This window comes from Microcebus murinus, chromosome 20 (genome assembly GCF_040939455.1).
Source record: "Microcebus murinus isolate Inina chromosome 20, M.murinus_Inina_mat1.0, whole genome shotgun sequence".
Classification (NCBI taxonomy): domain Eukaryota; kingdom Metazoa; phylum Chordata; class Mammalia; order Primates; family Cheirogaleidae; genus Microcebus; species Microcebus murinus.
This window is the reverse complement of record NC_134123.1, coordinates 40,976,513-40,996,172: the sequence shown is the minus strand read 5'-3', so window position 1 is coordinate 40,996,172 and position 19,660 is coordinate 40,976,513. Positions and strand designations below refer to the sequence as shown.

General features: G+C 42.9%; 1 protein-coding gene across 1 annotated transcript in view; it reads left to right on the top strand.

Annotated features, from left to right (window-relative positions):
- LOC142862638 (double homeobox protein 4-like protein 4) overlaps window positions 1-19,122 on the top strand; it is a 90,061-nt gene extending 70,939 nt beyond the window's left edge. Inside the window, exon 2 of the mRNA XM_075995956.1 lies at window positions 18,045-19,122. Within this exon, the coding sequence (XP_075852071.1) occupies window positions 18,149-19,042 (894 nt within the window). The 5' untranslated portion in view covers window positions 18,045-18,148 and the 3' untranslated portion in view covers window positions 19,043-19,122. The remainder of the gene's footprint in view (window positions 1-18,044) is intronic.
- Window positions 19,123-19,660: the final 538 nt, after the last annotated feature.

Genomic DNA, 19,660 nt, shown 5'->3' with positions numbered 1-19,660 from the left:
TTCTGTGATGCACAATTAAAAACACTCAATAACTTTTAAAAGCTCCTTAGAGATATAAATTGGCTGCAACCATCATTAGGTATACCTACTTATGCTTTGCAACATTCATTTGCTACATTTAGAGGGAAGCTCAGCTCTCGTCAGCCCTTGCTCCCATACCCCACAAGTGGAGCAAGAGTTACAGCTTGTGGAGCAAGGACTTAGCTCTGGATTTCTTACCTCTCTTCGGCCTTCCTGTCCAATTGTTCTCTACCTTTTTCATACATATCTTTCTCCTATAGGTTGCCTGGGCCAAGATGCTAGCATCCTTAAATGGTTGTTTTTAGCAAATAATTAGAAAAACTTAAACTTGCTCATTTAATCATCAGGGGTTGATGACGAAGTCGTCAGTTGTCTGGATGAGATCCTGATAAAATAGTTACAAATTTGAGTTCCAAAGACATTCAAACTTACCTAGAGCTTTCTTCTGCCTGGAAAGTAGCTTGTGTTGATTATGTTAAAACATTTGATGACCTTTTTATGCTATTTGTTTGGTTTTCCAAGATTTTCCCAGTGAGCCTTTTAATACTGTTAGTGACTCTCAATATGCTCTTTATGTTACCTCCCAATTACCTACGGCCTCATTACCACTTCATCCTTCTACAATGTTGCAGCAGTTGTTTTTACACCTCCAGACTCTTCTTCTCAAACGACATTTTCCTATTTATCTGGTACATATTTGCTCGCATTCCGGACTGCCCGGTCCCTTATCACAAGGCAATGCTAACATTGATTCTTTACTTATAGCTTCAATTACAAAAACAAAAAGGGGGAGTCAAGGAATCTCCTCATTGACATTTGGCGATGGTATCCTCAGCAAGACACCGCCTGAGAAGAGAATGCCATGCCAAAAACAGAGAAAGAAGAAGCAGGCGGTAACACTAGCAGTCTGATTGATCCGTAACCTTTCTATTCTTCTGCTTATTTTTTGCTCCCCTGCTGTTGGACAGACTAATTCAGCTAATGCTCAGTATGTATATTGGGTTTATGTCCCTTATCCTCCCCTTTTTAAGGCAGTGTCTCGGGGAGAGCCTAAAGTCCTCGTCTGTACTAATAATTCAAAATGGATGCCACCCCCATTTCAATATCAGTAACCGCATCCTAAGGACAAAGGGAGGGTAGTTTGCAATTATTCCACTTATGATCGAGGTTATCCTATATGTTTTGGAGTGAGAAAACACTGCTTGGCACCTTCCGTGCAAGCATGGGGTTTGCAATATAATTCCTCCTCATTTGCTACCTGCACTACATTATTATCCATAAAATATTTTAAGGGGTAATGTCTAATTTGACTAAAAGACCAAAACAGCAAAAACATATTTAAAAACTCTCTGCCTCAGGTGGAGACCTTAAAATTTAGATTAAAAATATGTCCTCAAGTGATAATGAAAAAGCTAAAGTAAATCTTCACCACCGCCCTCTAGGTCTTTACTAGTGTGTGTTTCTTATCTTTACCTTTTGCTAATGGAAACTGCTTATTAAAATCAGTCTACAGAAAAGTTGACTTGCCTTGGTAATTGTGCCCTATTTACTTGTGTAAATTTTACTTCATGGGTTACTTTTAACAAATCTTTACATAGTTTATACATCCTCAAGGCTCATACAGAGATATGGTTGCCCATTAGCCTTTCACGGCCTTGGGGAGACTCTGTTTTGGTTACTACTTTATTAAATAAAATAACTTCCTTGGCTCACAAAACAAAAAGAGTCATTGGTCTGATAGTCATGGCAGCAGTAGGCTTAATAGCTATTGTTTCCTCAGCCACTGTTGCTGGAGTAACTTTACATCATTCTGTACAAACTGCTGATTTGTTCAAAAATGGAATAAAGATTCTCATAAATTATGGCAACATCAGCAGGAGATTGACTTCTGCCTAGAAGGCAAAGTCATTCAGCTAAAAAGCACTGCAATGGTTGGGAGACCAAATTCAGGTGCTGACTACTTAGTCTTTTTTACATTGTGACGAATTCCCCTTGGTTCTGTGTAACTTCCATTCCTTTTAATAGTAGCCGACACTGGATGTCATTAAGAAAATTGTTGATTGGAAGTCTAAATATTACTAAAGATATCCAAAGTTTAGAGCAAGAAATCACTCAACGTTTCAGAAAAGATTACCTGATAATGATGAATTTTTCTCTGGTTTGGCTAATGGACTATCCCAAGTTTATCCCCTTGCTTCACTTAAAACTATGCTTCGTAGAATTGGTGGGAATCTGGTTGTCTTTTTGCTGCTGTTGTGACTCTTGTTCTTAATTCATAGGTGCTGGAAGGCCAAGGAGAAGATGCAGCACAAAAAGGCAGCAAGACATCATGACTGTTTTTCAACATGTTCATCGTTTTTTATTATGGTGTTCTGTGGATAACACTGTTTTGAGTACTTCTTGTAGGGCTGGTCTTGTCTTGGTGAATTCTCTGAGACTTTGCTTGTCTGAGAATGTCTTTATTTCTCCTTCATATATGAAGCTTAGTTTTGTAGGGAATAAGATTCTAGGCTGGGCATTGTTTTGTTTCAGAAGAGTGAGAATGGGGCCCCAGTCTCTCCTTGCTTGTAAAGTCTCATTAGAGAAGTCTGGTGTTATTCGAATTGGCTTTCCCTTGTATGTCACATGCTTCTTTTGTCTTACAGCTCTTAGAAGGGCCTCTTTAGTTGATAATTTGGTCAGTCTGATGACTGCATGTCGTGATGTCTTCCTGTTTGCATTGAATCTCCCAGGGGTCCTCTGAGCTTCTTGAACTTGTATATCGAGATTTTGAGCAAGGCCTGGGAAATTTTCCTCTATTATATCTTCAAATAGCTTGTCCAACCCTTGGGTGTTGTCCTCTTCCCCTTCTGGTAACCCTGTGACCCTCACATTAGGTTTCTTCACATAATCCCACAGCTCTTTTAGGCTTTGCTCTTTTCTCTTGTTTCTCTGCTCTATCTCTGTGATGGATTTATTTAGTTGGAGGGTGTTATCTTCAATCTCTGAGATTCTTTCTTCTGTTTGATCTACCCTGTTCTTGAGACTTTCCACTGTATTTTGTAGTTCCCTGAATTGATTCTTCATTTCCAGGAGTTCAGCTAAACTTTTCTTCATTGTGTCTATTTCTTTTTCCAGATCCTGGAGGTTTTTTGTGGTTTCTTTGTGTTGGTTATTGAGTTGTTGTTGCAGCTCAGTGAGTGTTCTTATGATCCACATACGAAATTCCTCTTCTGTCATTTTGGTTGCCTGATTTGGGTTGGTGTCCATTTCTAGGGGGCTGGTGCTCCTCTTTGGGGGTGTGTTTTCCATTTGGTTCTTCATATTTCCTGAGTTCCTTCGGTGATTTATTCCCATGTCGATCAGTTGTTGTTTCTTTCCTTTAGGTTATTGTTTGGGTATTCACACACCTTGTTTAGTTTCTGAGCCGTTAGGTGGTGTCTGTGGGTGAGATTCTACCACTCCCTGTATAATGAGTCAGTGGGTGCCGTGAAAAGGCTGTGCAGGATGCCGTCCCTGTCAGTAGGTGGTACTTGCTTGGAGGAACAGGCTATGCTGTTGATTTTGTGTCCTGTTATCAGCTCTTGTTCTGGGCGGAGCTGTGTTGGGTAAGCCTGCCCTCAGGCAGTTATCAGGGGTCAAAGTTCTGTTCTCTGCTTCCAGGAAAAGCTGTCAGGGCGGGGCTGGAATGGTCCCGCTCAGCTAGAAAGTCTGCTTGTGGGGGTGGGGCTGTCTGAGACCCACAGTCTGGAGCAGTCCTCGCTTCTTTCCACACTCCCCAACTCCGCAGCTACTCCTGGGCCTCTGCCAGCAGGCCAGACCACACGCCACCAGGCCTCCCCGGACTGTGATGCCGGTGGGGAGATTCCCTGCACTGGAACGCCACCTGGGCTGGGCGCACGGCCTCCCTTTTGGGGGAGGGTTGCCCTCTAGGACACTGATCTGCCCCTGGAGGCACACACACCTCAGCAGGCTGCTCACAAATATCCCTTCTGTGCCCCGGGAAATGCTAGACCTTGGTGCACGGGATCTGGTCTGCAGGTCCGACCTCTGGGTCCCAGAGTTCAAACTGTATCCCCACCAGGGAGAGGAGTTCTGGTCCCAATTTACCCACAGGGAGCCCAAGCTGTGTCTGTGTCTCTCAGCCTCTGAGTTGGCACCGTTCTCCTGGGAACACCATGCCAGCAGCACCTGGGAGGGCTGTCGGGTAGGGAGCTCACAGTCTGAGTTCCCCTTAGTCAGCTGTAGGGTCCCAAAAGGGAAGGTCCTGTTCCCTGGAGGTGCCTCTGGCTGGTGGCTGTATTGTCTCTCTGGGCAGCCGCGGGTAGGGTTGGCGGAGGGGAGGAGGAGGCAATATGGCACCTGCCGTGCGGCTTGGGTCTGTGCACACGGAGGTGCCCCGAGGGATTTGGGAGTCTGGTGCCATGTCTGCTACAGGCTCACCACTAGCTGGTGGCGGCCGTATCTGGGCTGGTGTCCGCAGGTCTCTCCACCCGCTGGGGAGCCCACCAGCAGTCCCAAATGCAGGGGAGGGGAAAGGTGATTTATCCACCTACCCTTCCCGCTGGTCTCCGGGCTGCTCCAGCGGTCTGAGATTGCAGTTCTCCTCCATAGTCTCCTCCCGTGGAGTCTCCCGGGGTCTCAGGTAACCCTCCTTCCGGCCCTCATCTGCTGTATGCTCGCCTTCTTGCTTCTTTTTTCTAATTTCTGCTAGAATCTGTCTTTTCTGCAGAGACACTCTTTCTGGCGGTGTTTCTTGTCTGCCATCTTGATCCTCTCTCTGTTCATCGTTTTTAATTAAAGAAAAAGGGGGGAGATGTTGGGGGCTGATTCTGGTGTTACGCCTTATACTAATCATTCACTATAGTCTGTAATGTCCGTGTGCTGTCTGACGCAGCAGTAGTCAGCATTTCCTTCAGACACGGTTGCTGCCTTGTGACTTGGTAAGAGGCCTGAGTTGTTGCACATAAGCAAATGCTCCCAACTCCCACACGGAGGGCCCCATGGTGGGAGTCTGGAGGCCATGAGAACAAGAACTCTCCCAAGAACTGGCCCCCAATTGATGGTTGGTAGTCAATGAAGGGTAAGACTCCCCATGGAGGGGGGTGACCTAAAACAGGCACAACTGTGGGGGCCAGGGAGGAACTGCCGCCTGGGATTGAGACCAAGAAGCACTTCAAATGGCTGCATTGTTTTATGTTGCCTATCTTGGCTTTGGCTTTTGAGCTCTGTCCGGCTCCTGAATTTTAGTAACCGTTTTGAGGTCTGAGACCATGGGAACGTTATTTTGTGTTCTGTGTCATCCCCTGTCCTTTAATTGGGCCACATCAGCTCTACATGAAAGATAGAAAATAATCATATGTAGAAATGGCACTGATTCTTCATGTGCGAAGAGGACACCTTTTCCCAGGCTACACAATGGACTCTGTTTCAACTTTGAAAGAGGAATTCTGTATTTTTAATTTCCTAATTATATCCAGGTCCTTGGTGTGTCTTCATGTTCATCTCTAGCTACTAGTGCATCTCAGCCCTTCTCCTTCTCTTCTTTCCCTGTGTTATGCCTAACAGCTTTCTCACTGTCCTCTCCACCCCATGTAATTTTGCATAGCACATTGTAGGCTGCAATGAGAAGTTTGAATTTTTTTAATGTGGAGAAAAATTGTTTTTATCTGGAGAGTTTGAAAGCATTTATGAGGGCTGTCTGGGAAGTATGCAGCCATGTAATATGAAATATGTGAGAAAAATGGCTTGATACTTTTGAGACAGCCCACATATAAGGTATAAAAGAAACGTTCTGATCACTTAATTGAGATAAGAATGATGTAGTGTCCATTGACTAGAGGGTAAAACAGACTGTTAATATTGTCTGCCTTTGTGAAGGAAAAATGTTAGAGTATGAACAGCATTAGTAGTGGGCCTTAACCTATTGTAAATAATGTAAAGACACAGATCAGAATATGGAAAATTCTTAAGATTCAATGTCTCTTTGAAATAAAATCTTCAGGAGAGTCAATAGCAAATTTGGAATTTAGTGTTTTAATGGAATTATTATATCAGAACTTATGTTTCTATGCAGAATATTCTATTTTTGAGTGTACATATTAAATGTTTGACAGTAATTGACATATGTGTATATAAAATTTGGAATGATCTTTTCCAGATTGATATATCAATCTTGGGGAATTTCTCACTCACATCATTATTGCTTCATTTTAATGGGAACAGTTTACCATCCACAGTTTTTCTTCTTATTTCCCTAACTGTAGCCAACTTCTGTTTATTCTCTCTAGAAAAATCTCAGAGTTCAATCCATTTATATTAAAAGTAATTAGTGAAAGAAATGAAGTTACTTCTGACTTTGTTTCTTCTGGCTATGTTATCAGTCATTTCTTCTCTTACTGCCTTAATATATCTTATATTGATTTTGTAGTTACTTTCTTTGATTCCCTGTAATCTTCTTTAGTTTATCTTCTATAGATACTTTCTGGACACATTGAGAAATGGAGAGTACAAAACATCTTAAATTTATAACAATAACATAAGAAAGAAGGTTCTCTAGTATCATCTCAATGTGTAATCCTTAACAATTCTCAAAGATATTTATGTATGATTACAATGTGTTTTGTGAAATATTATTGCCTTATATGTATGCTAATGTTTCAAAATCTGTGCTCTTCATGGATGCCCAGGCATCTTTGAAAATTACAGTTATCTCGAATTCTTATTTATTCATACACTATGTTTATTCAGAATTTTATAGATTAATTTTTTAATTTTGTTTTGTAATTTTATAGTTCCATTTTTTTCCTCTATTATTCTTTAACGTAGGCAACTTCGCATCAGACAGTTGTGCTTTTAGTTTTTATGTGTATATAATATTTTGCATGATAATATTGAACTCTGTATCATTTAAAACATTGTGGGGCAAATGTAAAATATAAATCAGCCATATGTCTTTCTAATATAATTTTCTTTGTGTTTCTTTGCCTGTATAAATAATTATAAGTAATTATAAATAATTACTCCTATTTTCTTTATGAGTAACACATTTTTTTCTTGGTATAAAATGATTATTTTATTCTGTCTAGGAGAATAGTCATGAAAATTATCTTAAAACCAACCTGTAGTTATTGGTAAAGATATATTATCTTTGTGTGAATCATTTGTGTGATTTGAAAATGATTTTTGAAAAGGTTTTAAAGTATTTTTGCTATTATTTCTTTTTTATTGTAAAACACATGAAATTTATAATCTTAAATATTTTGACTATACATTTTGCTCACAGTAAATATATTAACAATGCTATGCAACATACATCCTTTACAAACACTATTCTATTTTTCTTTTGTTTCTAAAAATTAACCTACTTGAAATATTTTATATCAGTACATTCATAAATTGTCATTGTTCAGGTGGCTAGCTTTTTCATTTAGCATAAAGTCATGATTTATCTTTATTGTAAAGTTAGAAAATTTTCTCCTTTTCAAAATTGAATAACACTCCATTATTTTTATATATCAAATTATATGTATCCATTCATTTTATGAGGCAGATTTGGGTTGCATTCACATATTTGCTTTTATGAATAATGCTGCAATAAATATGAATGTGCAAATAACTCTTCATTTGACCGTGTTTGTGAGGTTTTTATATCTGTTCTACATTTTGTTTCATTGTTCTAGTTGTCTGACTGTATGCCAGTAGCAAACTGCTTTGATTACTTTACCTTTGTAACACATCTGGAAATCAGAAAATGGGCTATCTCTAACATCATTTCTTTTTTCAAGATTATTGTGCTCTTCATGGTACTTTGGCATTCCATATGATTTTTTAACTTCTTTTCCTAAAAAAAATTTACCTTGAGAATTTTTAAAACATGGCATTGAAGTTATAGGTCATTTGGGGCAGTACGGCCATCTTACAAATAATAACAGCATTTAAATGTCTGAAGATTATTCTCAAGAGTACATCATTTACTTTCCATTTATTTATGGATATTTTGTTTGTCGATCTGTTACTGACTTCTACTTTTATTTCCTTTTGGTCACAAATAATTGTAACAGTTTAATTTTTTAAATCTTGTAAAGAAATGTATTGTGGCCTAACACTTGTTCTATCCAGGATAACGTTTTTTGAGCCATTGAGAAGATTTTTTATTCTGTCGTTGCATGGAGTGTTATCAATATGGCTATTAAGCATAATTGTTTTATAGTGCTTTTAAGTTCTCTGTTCCCTCATTTAATATTGTGTCTCGCATTATTATTCATTACCAAAAGTGGGGTATTGCCGGATCCTACCATTATGACATTGCTATGTATTTCTAGCTTTAATTCTGTCAATGTTTACATATTTGGCAACCTTTATTTTACTCACACACACACAGACACACACAAGTATACACATATATAGAAATGTAAAAATAAATCATAGGTTTCTAGTGAATGAACCCTTTTATTATTATTTAATATCATTCTTTGTGTTTTGTGATGGTTTCGACTTAAAGTATATTGTATGAAATAAGACCAGTTTTGTTTCAAAATATATCGTGCCTAATTTTGATCTCCCTTAGTCTCATTTGATCAACATTTGCATGGGATATCTTTTTCTGTCCTGCCAATTTTATTCTGTATTTTCTCATGTGACATAAGGTGAATCTCTTGCAGAAAGTTTATAGTTGGATGTTTTTATTAGTATTTTCTTGAATCCCTATCTCTATTCAATGTATGTCTTTTGATTGTGAAGTTTACTCCATGAATATTCACATAATTTTCTCAATGCAAAGGACTTACTCTAGCCATTTTATCAATTGTATTTTTATTGTTGTAGCTCTCTTTTCTCTTTCTTTCCTCCTTTGTGTTTCATTGATTTCTGTAGTGACATGCTCTGACTCCTTTGTTATTTAATTTCATTGTATCCCTGTAGGTATTTTTATTATTGATACCATGATGACAACACAGTGCTTCTTATAGTTACAGCAATGTATTTTAAAACATTAACAACTGAAATTTAGTCACATACAAAAAGTTTTCCTCATTATATCTGCCATCATCTTTGTTATTGATGTCACCAATTATGTCTTATTATAGTGTATACCCATTAACAGAGGTGTGGTATTTTTCTGTTTTTGTCTTCAAATTTTAGATCATGAATAAAAATGTTTTATGCACCGTCATTATGATACTAGAGAATTTTGTTCAGATATTCTTTCATGCTGTTCCCATAGAGTTACTTGGTTTCATGTAATTTTATGTTGTTTTCCAGCATCTTTTTATTTATAATGCAAGGGGCTCCCTTTGGAATTTCATGTGGATAATCAACGTTTCCAGTATCTAATTATCTTCTGAAATCCTTATTTTTCTTCATTTAGAAAGGCAGTTTTGAAACATATAGTTCTGCTTTGAAGTTTTCATTCCTTTAACACTTTGACTATGCAACCCAACCATTTTCTCGCATGTGAGTTTTCTGTTGATAAATCTAGTAATCTCTAAGAAGCATATTTTTAGATAACATAATTATCTCTTGCTGCTTTAAAGATTCTTTTGTTGTGTGTTACTTCCAAAACTTTGCATATATCTGTCCCCTGTGTGTTCTTTGGTTTTTTTCTAGCTGATGTATGTTGAGCTTCTCAATTTTTTTATGTATTTATTCTTACCTTTGAGAATTTCTCACTCCTTTCTTATTGCATGCCTCAGTTGAACTGTGTATGTTTTCTTCTGCTTCTATGTTTTGTTCTTATTTTCCTGATTTCATTTAGTGTTCAGTATTGTCCTGATGTCAGACATTAAGCATCATTCAGATGGTTATTTTTAATTTTTCAGGAAATTTATGCATCTCTTGTCCTTAATGGCTGATTTCTTGTTATATTGTTTCTTTGATTGGGATATGTTACGCTGATATTTTGTGTATGTTGTAATCTTTGGTTGAAATTTGAGAATTAACAAAATCAGCTTTCAAAAACTCCATCAAGTGGCTTTATCCTGCAGTCCTCTGATACCAAGTCACTGTACTGGAGAGGAGCCTCAAATCTGTTGTGAGGACGCTTCTTCTGTGATTTTTTTGTTTATTTTCCCACATTTCTTCTTAGGAGCTTCATCATATGCTAGAACACTTCTCCATCTGTGGTCTTAAAATGTCCATGGTACAGTAACAATCTATTACTTTTGGTTTCAGCACACTCTGTCTTTCAAATAATAGCATAATTGTTTTTAGAACTCTGTGTTATGGGAGACAGAAATCAGTCTTTGGAAGGGCTCTTAAAAAGCAGAAAGTTAGGTAACATTTTCCTTCTCTTTTGACAGAGAGGCTGGGATTTGGGAATATACCTCTATGTGCATCTTGCTGTATTAAGAAGGAGGAAAGGCCATGGAGGGTATATATAACAATTTTTCTTCTTTTGACATTGCCCTCACCTGCTGTTCTGTGAACTCTTCTCTGGTTATTAGAATTCCCACAAAGGAATTTGCTAAGTGTAATTTTTTATATTTATTTTTCTAAAAGAGAATTAGAAACTGCATGTTGTATTGTACTATCTTGATAATGTGCTTCATATAGTTTTACATATTTATTTGTAATATTTATCTGATTGTGAAGAGAAGAAAAAAGGAGATAATTTGTTATTTTTAAAATTTCTTTCAGCTATATCTTCTCATTCTACCCAACACTATACGTCAGAGCAGCATATACAATGTTTATTCCTGAAAGAGATACCAAGAAGATATGGAAGCTGTGGCTTTGAGAATCTACAATTAACAGAAGACTGGGAAAGTGTGGGTGAGTGTAAGGAGCAGAAAGGATGCTATAATGAACATAACCAATGTTCAATGACTACATATAGCAAGATCTTCCAGTGTAATGAAAGTTTGAAAGTCTTCAGGGAATTGTTAAATCTAAATAGACATAAAGTGAGACCTAGAGAAACTTTTAAAATGTAAAGAATGTGGGAAAGCCTCTAACAAATGCTTACACATTTCTGAACATAAAATAACTTCTAATACTAAGGAACGTTATAAATTGAGAGAATGTGGCAAAGTCTTTAATCAGTACTTATGCCTTACTAAACATAAGAAAACTCATACTGGAGAAAAAGCATACAAATGTGAAGAATGTGGCAAAGCCTTTAACCATAACTTGCTCCTTATTGCACATAAGAGAATTCATATAGGAAAGAAACCCTACCAATGTGAAGCATGTGGGAAGGCCTTTACACAGTGTACATACATTACTCAACATAAAAGAACTCACACTGCAGAGAAACCATGCAAATGTGAAGAATATGGCAAAGCCTTTAACCAGTCCTCAAGCCTCATTTTACATAAGACAATTCATACTGGAAAGAGACCCCACAAATGTCAAGAATGTTGCAAAGCTTTTAGCTCATGCCCTACCCTTAATTTGCATAAGAGAATTCGTACTGGAGATACACCGTACAAATGTGAAGAATGTGGCAAAGCCTTTACGTGGTCCTCAGATCTTAAAAGTCATAAGAGAATTCATACTGGAGAGAAATCCTACAAATGTGAAGAATGTAGCAAAGCCTTTTACCGGACCTCACTCCTTATTGCACATAAGAGAATTCATACAGGAGAGAAACCCTACAGCTGTGAAGAATGTGGCAAAGCTTTCAGCTGTTGCTGAAATCTTAAAAGACACAAGATAATTCATACTGGAGAGAAACTACACAAATGTGAAGAATGTAGCAAAGCCTTTAACCGGCCGTCACATCTTATTGCACATAAGATAATTCATACAGTAGGGAAACCCTACAAATGTGAAGAATGTGGCAAAGCCTTTACCTGGTGTACTTCCCTTACTCAGCATAAAAGAACTCATAATTGAGAGAAGCCATACAAATATAAAGAATGTGGGAAAGCCTTTAACCAGCCCTCAAGTCTCATTGCACACAAGACAATTCATACTGGAGAGAGACCCTACAAATGTGAAGAATGTGGCAAAGCTTTTAGCTCTTGCTTTACCCTTAATTTGCATAAGAGAATTCATACTGGAGATACACTAAACAAATGTGAAGCATGTGGCAATGCCTTTAAGTGGTCCTCAGTTCTTAAAACTCAAGATAATTCATACAGGAGAGAAACCCTACAAATGTGAAGAATCTGCCAAAGCCTTTAAGTGGTTCTCAGCCTTTATTGCAAATAAGAGAATTCATACAGGAGAGAGACCCTACAAATGTGAAGAATGTGGCAGATATTAACTGGTCCTCAAATCTTAAAAGACATGAGAAAATACATTCCAGAGAGAAACCATAGAAATGTGAAGAATAAGAATGTGAAGACAGTAGTACAGAATACACCTCAGGCCTGGGGCCCAGCTGTGTGATCTGGGAAAAGTCACTTCTCTTCTGGGCCTCATTTTTAATTCTGCTAAAGTAAGAAATTTAAATTAAATGAAATCCAAATATATTCATCCTCTGAAATCAAACCTTCCAATGCCTTCCCATTATATTTAGAGTCAGATTCATGTTCCTCATCTCAGCCTATGTACTTGCCACCTCCACAAAGGCTCACAGCAATCAGTGTTTAGTGAGTCACTTTGAACTAACAAAACACCACACAAATGATCAGCTATTACTTATGTGTTAGTTCAGGCTGCTATAGCAAAAACAAACAAACAAACAAAAAAACAAAACAGAGTTTAACTGCACACAGGCTGAAAGTTCAAGATCTGGCTGTGAGCATGGCTAGGCTCTGGTGAGGACTCTACTCTTAGTTGCAGACTTCAGGTTTTATATTCACCTGGCAGACAGAGAAGAGAGGTCTCTGGGGTTTTGTGTAGAAAGCCAGTAATCCCAAGCATGGCGGTTCCACCTTTGGACCTAATAATTTACTAGGGGACTCATCTCCTAATTCCATCACATTGGAGACAAAAAGTATAACATATCAATTTTTGGAGGACAGTCCATTTTGAGTTCCATAAATTAATGATGAACAAAGCTATTATTTCCCTCTAATTTCCTTTCTCACATGTTCTATCCACTAAAGTTTCCCTATCTCCAGTGTATTCTTAACGTTGGTGAAGCAAGCATTAGTACTATGAACTGCTTTTCGTAGATCCTGAATGGTGAAGAATTGAAGGAGTGACAATAAGAGAACGAATAGAAAATCAGGCTCAGCCTACATGGATTCCTCCCAATCCCCACATGTGTGAGCTTGGAAGCTGATTATTTCACAATCCAATGTCAACTGAGACCACAGCCCCAGACTCTTTGGAGAGCTAGAGGCAGAGGCACCTGATAAGTTGTGCCCTAACTGTGAGAAACAAATCGTAAGGTGTTAGGTATTGTCTAAACGTGGTAAATTTGGGGGCAGTGTTTTCATAGAAGAACAGGCCACCTCCCTCATCTTGCAGCCTCAGGATTCTCCATTTGCTCCTCTCTCCACAAGGCTCCCTCTACCCACACTGTCCTTTTTCTAATCTCCTCTGAAAAGTCATTTCTACCTGTGACTGGCTACTCCAGGGGTGGCACATCTCTGAAACTCAGTTTTCAGACTTTGATAGTTGCAGATCTTTTCATTCGGATCAAAGGATTTCACTTTGTGAAAGTGAAGGCATTGTGGACCCACACCACACAGTGATTTCATCGCCTTTCCTGCTTTCCTTAAGGTTTATTTTCACTATAGCAGTTATTCTCTTTATTCACATGAACTTGCTTAAGTACAGAATGTTGTGAGAAGGGTTTATGGACACCTTGCTGTAATAAAATGAACATATCTCATCCGGAAATTTTCTAAGAACAGCTGAAGATCTACCCTGAGTTCGCTCGCTTATTCCAAAAGCACGTCTTCCAAAATTCTGTAATTTAACATTTGCACACACACAAAGGTGGAAACTCTCAGTTTTGTAGGAAAGCAAGTTGGCTCCTGTGTTCTTCAGTCAAATTCAATGTTTGGGATTCTGTTGTGCATATATCACTGTCTGGGTCACCTGAACACAACATGGTGTGATTCAGTAAAGAGGAATTGATAATTCCAGACTCGGATGATTGATGAAACTCATTCTCTCTCTCTCTCCCTCTCTCCCTCTCCCCCGTTACTCCCTCCCTTCCTCCCTTGCTAGCTCTCAGGCACCATGTATGGGTCCATTCTCACAACATCTCAAGGTAGCTCAACAGACAAATGAAAAAATGAAATCTTAATATTTACCATAACCAGCTCACAGCCCCTCAAAATTCCTTCTAGAGCCTCAAGCTATTCCTCAGAGGCTCCTAGACAGACAGCGGGGTGGTTAATCCTAGGTCTCCATTTCTTCCCACAAACAACACCTCAGGCAAACAATGACATGCCCTAGTATAGTGGCATTATGTTTCAGAGGTATAAAAACCACCACCAAGAAAAGTTCTCACAAAGACCTGATAACTACTGCCAGCCATTACTAATTTACCACTTATCCCCACAAGGCAGCGTGCCCCTTGGTCTCTTACTTTTAAAAACCATGTCATCTCTGTGTCTTTTCCCCACTCCCGCTTCTGTCAACCAGTACTTCTCTCTTTCACTATAACTCTGACTGTCTCGCTCCCTCTCATTGTCTGTATCTCATTCAGATTACCTCTGGCTTCCTAGAGGATTAAATGAAATTCTTACATAAATGAGTCTATGCATGAGGAATTATTCTCCACTCATTCCACGAGGACTTTGACTAGACTTTCCACCCTCACATGGAGATCACATACAATACATTTTTCTGAATAATAATTTCCACCTGTGAATGCCAAATATTGAATGATGGTTTTCACTGGGTTCCTAATGGGTTATTCAGGGCTATCTTCAAGGCAAAGTTCCTAGAGAGCAGGCTGTTCTGTGCCCCACCATTACCATGCTGGTTAGGGCTGAATGCTTAATGAAGGGCACCTTCAGAGTTTATATAAGCCCAGGGTGGGACCTGCAGGTTGGGTTTGCATAAGTCCCCTGAGGAGGCATTGAAGGAGCTAGGCACAGCTCTCTGTGGAAACTGGGTGCCATACTCCCATGATACGTTTTACCCAATCTCCAGAGAATGCTCTCACAAGTGGATCCCACCACAGGAGAATTGTTTTAAGCTTGAATGAAAACAAAAAAATGCAAGCGTGCTTCCAGCTGAGCCCCTAATCTGGTGTGAGTACCAGAGAGAAACTGACAGACAAGATGAGCATTCTGGAACCATGAATACACGTTTGGATCCAAAACCAGACAACCTAGCTCCAAATGCAGAAAGAAAGCGCAATCCTACTTTGGGGGTCAGGGAAATATGCCCCCCAAAAATGGCAGGAAACCCACTACTATCACGACATCCAAGGCAGTCTTCTGACTTCAGGCTTTGAGGACAATCATATGCCACTGATTGCCACCATGGATGAGCTGGGAAAACATGCCTTCCAGGGCCTAGAATTCCGATGTGTGTTAAAAAACACATCACAAACCTGAGAGACTGGCCCAGGAGGTTGGTATTCCGGAGGTCCGCATTCACAAATCCAAGAGACTGGCGCAGGAGGTCGGCATTCCGGAGCCTCGAATACACGTTTGGTTCCAAAACCAGAGATCCCAGCTGTGGAAGCAGAAGCGAGCGCAAGCCCAGGCTTGGGCTCAGGGGGGCCTGCCCAAAGAAGGCCCACAGAAGCGCACCACCATCACGGCATCCCAGCTGGCTCTTCTCCTTCGAGCCTTTGAGGACAATCGCTTCCCGGGAATGGCCGCCAGGGAGGAGCTGGCGAAACAGACGGGCCTTCCAGAGTCCAGAATTCAAATCTGGTTTCAGAATCGAAGGGCCAGACATCCGGACCCGAGCAGACACGGACCTCCCGCTTGCGTGGAGCCAGACGCACATCAGACACCGGGGCTCACTGTGCAGCTGCACCGAGGGGCCCCTCCTCTTCCCGCCCCCAACTGCTTCAGCCCCAGCCTGTCCTTCACACTGGCTCTGCCTGCTCAGCCTGGGGCCCCTGGCCAGGCCGTGACTCAGCAAGAATCATCACAGCTTGGGCAATGGTGGGGCTGGGCAGAGGGGCCCCAGGAGGTTGAGGAGCGCAGGCAACCGGGACAAGGGGCTGCGGGCCTCCTGCAGCCCACTCAGAGGTGGGCACACGTGCGGCAAGAGCCGACAGGCGCCGGGGAAGAGCCTTCTCCCGAGCCTGAGCGACAGCAAGCGGCACCACCCAGCTGGAGCCCTTTGGATGAGCTCTCGTCGCCCCGGACTTTCAGGAACAGGCACAGCCTTTCCCCAGTCTAGCTGCACGGGTCGAGGACCTTCCGCCACCCGAGCCACCCCTCAGTGAGGAAGAATTTCAGCATCTGCTGCACATGCTTCACAGCTCAACGGGGTGTCCCCTGCAGGAGGAGACATTCCCCGACATTTGAGAAAGCAACAGCGCGTGCAGGGGATGGGCCAGTTCCCCGACAATGCACAATAAAGCTGCCTGGAGCTGAATTCTCATCCCAAGGGTCTCTGTCACCTCAAATCATTGCGATCCTTCTCTCTGTCTCTCTCTCAGTCTCTCCCTCTCTGTCTCTGACTCCCTTGTAGAGTTGTGTCTGTCTGTGTGCGGGGTGTGGGTGGATGCGTGTGGCCTTGTACCACGTTCCCTCCTTCAGAAGCCCGATCTCGTTTCCTTTGCTCTGGGAAACGTAGCCTTCCCTCGACTCGTGTCCAAAGCGCCTCTGTCTTCCCAATGCTCTAACTTGTCTTTTGCACACATGCAAAGGTGGAAACTCTCGGTTTTGGAGGACAGAAGGTTGGCTCCCGTGTTCTTCAGTCAAATTCCATGTTTGGGACTCCGCTGCGCATCTCTATCACTGCCTGGGGCACCTGAGCACAACACCGTGGCATTCAGTGAAGGGTAATAGATAAGCCCACACTCGGATGATTGATGATCCCTACCCTGGAAATTCTCAAACTCATTTCTTCGAGGCTGTTTGCCCACATCACCAGGGAGAGTTTCATATTCTACGGAATTTGGTGTGATCAAGTGTTTAGGGACAGCCTTGCTGTCACCAAAGGAACATAGCTCATCACACAATTTTCGAAGAATGGCTGATGATCAACGCTGTGATCTCGCGCTCTCTCTCTCTCTCTCTCTCTCCCACCCCGCCTCTCTCTCTGTCTCTCTCTTGCTGGCCAGCAGGCACCCTGCATGCGTCCATGCTCACCATATCTCAGAGCGGGCCACCAGACAAGAGGAACATGTCGATCCTGCTGATTACCATCAGCAGCTCACGGCCCTTGCAAATTCCTTCTAGAGCCTCAAGGCGTTCCTGAGAGAGGCCCTTGCACCGACAGCACGGTGGTAAAGCCCAGGCCTCCGTGTCCTCCCCCAAGGCACATCTCCTCAGAGGTGACAAAATCACCGGGAAGGGCAGAAAAAGGAAAGACTCGGTGAACAACTCTGCTTCTCACAGCTGTCTGCCGAGTACTGCCATGACGTCACTAATTTTCCTTTTGTCCCCAGAGGGCAGTAGGGCCCTTCGACTCTTCCTTTGAAATGCCAGCACATGTGTGTGTTTTGTGCCCACCCCTCCTCTGTCAAACGATCTCTCTGTCTCTCTCCTCTTTCTCAATCTCTGTCTCGCTGTCGCTCCCTCCCCTTCTATGTATCTGCCACACATGCTCTCTGTAATCCTGGAGGATTAAAAGAAGATCATACTCACGTTCGTGAGTCTCTGCATCAGAAATTATTCTCCACCGGCGTCATGGGCACCCCTACTAGGCTTTCCACCCTCACACGGAAATCGCACACAATACTCATTTTTCTCCACAATGATTTCCGCCTCTGAATGCCAAACCTTGAGTTGCTGTTCTCCTCTGGTTTCTGGTGTGTTATTCGGGGCTGTCTTCAAGGCCAAGTTCCTAGAGAGCAGGCTGCTCGGTGCCCCACCCTGATCCCGCTGCTAAGGGCGGGATGCTTAAGGAAGGGCCCCTTCAGAGTCTATATAAGTCCAGGGTGGGACCTGCTGGGTGGGTGTGCACAAGTGCTGCCAGGAGGGACGGAAGCGGCTGTCCAGAGCTCTGTGTGGAAGCCAGGTGCCATCCTGCCCCCATGATGGATTTTCCCCAACCTCCAGGGAGCTCTCTCCCCAGTGGGTCCCGCCGGAGGAGGAGAACCGTTCTCAGCCCGACTCAAAAGCAAAGCCTGCAAGCGTGCTTCCTGCTGAACGCCTACCCTGGTATGAGTACCCGAGAGAGACTGGCGCAGGAGGTCGGCATTCCGGAGCCTCGAATACACGTTTGGTTCCAAAACCAGAGATCCCGGCTGCGGAAGCAGAAGCGAGCGCAAGCCCAGGCTTGGGCTCAGGGGGGCCTGCCCAAAGAAGGCCCACGGAAGCGCACCACCATCACGGCATCCCAGCTGGCTGTTCTCCTTCGAGCCTTTGAGGACAATCGCTTCCCGGGAATGGCCGCCAGGGAGGAGCTGGCGAAACAGACGGGCCTTCCAGAGTCCAGAATTCAAATCTGGTTTCAGAATCGAAGGGCCAGGCATCCGGGCCCGAGCAGACAGGGACCTCCCGCTTGCCTGGAGCCAGACGCACGTCAGACACCGGGGCTCACTGTGCAGCTGCACCGAGGGGCCCCTCCTCTTCCCGCCCCCAACTGCTTCAGCCCCAGCCTGTCCTTCACACTGGCTCTGCCTGCTCAGCCTGGGGCCCCTGGCCAGGCCGTGACTCAGCAAGAATCATCACAGCTTGGGCAACGGTGGGGCTGGGCAGAGGGGCCCCAGGAGGTTGAGGGGGGCAGGCAACCGGGACAAGGGGCTGCGGGCCACCTGCAGCCCACTCAGAGGCGGGCACACGTGCCGCAAGAGCCGACAGGCGCCGGGGAAGAGCCTTCTCCCGAGCCTGAGCGACAGCAAGCGGCACCACCCAGCTGGAGCCCTTTGGTTGAGCTCTCGCCGGCCCCGGACTTTCAGGAACAGGCACAGCCTTTCCCCAGTCTAGCTGCACGGGACGAGGACCTTCCGCCACCAGAGCCACCCCTCAGCGAGGAAGAATTTCAGCATCTGCTGCACATGCTTCACAGCTCAACGGGGTGTCCCCTGCAGGAGGAGACATTCCCCCACGTTTGAGAAAGCAACAGCGCGTGCAGGGGATGGGCCAGTTCCCCGACAATGCACAATAAAGCTGCCTGGAGCTGAATTCTCATCCCTAGGGTCTCTGTCATCTCAAATCATTGCGATCCTTCTCTCTGTCTCTCTCTCAGTCTCTCCCTTTCTGTCTCTGACTCCCTTGTAGTGTTGTGTCTGTCTGTGTGCGGGGTGTTGGTGGAAGCGTGTTTCTGTGTACCACGTTCCCTCCTTCAGAAGCCCGATCTCGTTTCCTTTGCTCTGGGAAACGTAGCCTTCCCTCGACTCGTGTAAAAAGAGCGTCTGTCTTCCCAATGCCCTAACTTGTCTTTTGCACACACGGAAACGTGGAAACTCTCGGTTTTGGAGGACAGAAGGTTGGCTCCCGTGTTCTTCAGTCAAATTCCATGTTTGGGACTCCGCTGCGCATCTCTATCACTGCCTGGGGCACCTGAGCACAACACCGTGGCATTCAGTGAGGAGGAATAGATAAGCCCACACTCGGATGATTGATGATCCCTACCCTGGAAACTCACAGACTCGTTTCTTCGAGGCCGTTTGCCCGCATCACCAGGGAGAGTTTCATATTCTACGGAATTTGGTGTGATCAAGTGTTTAGGG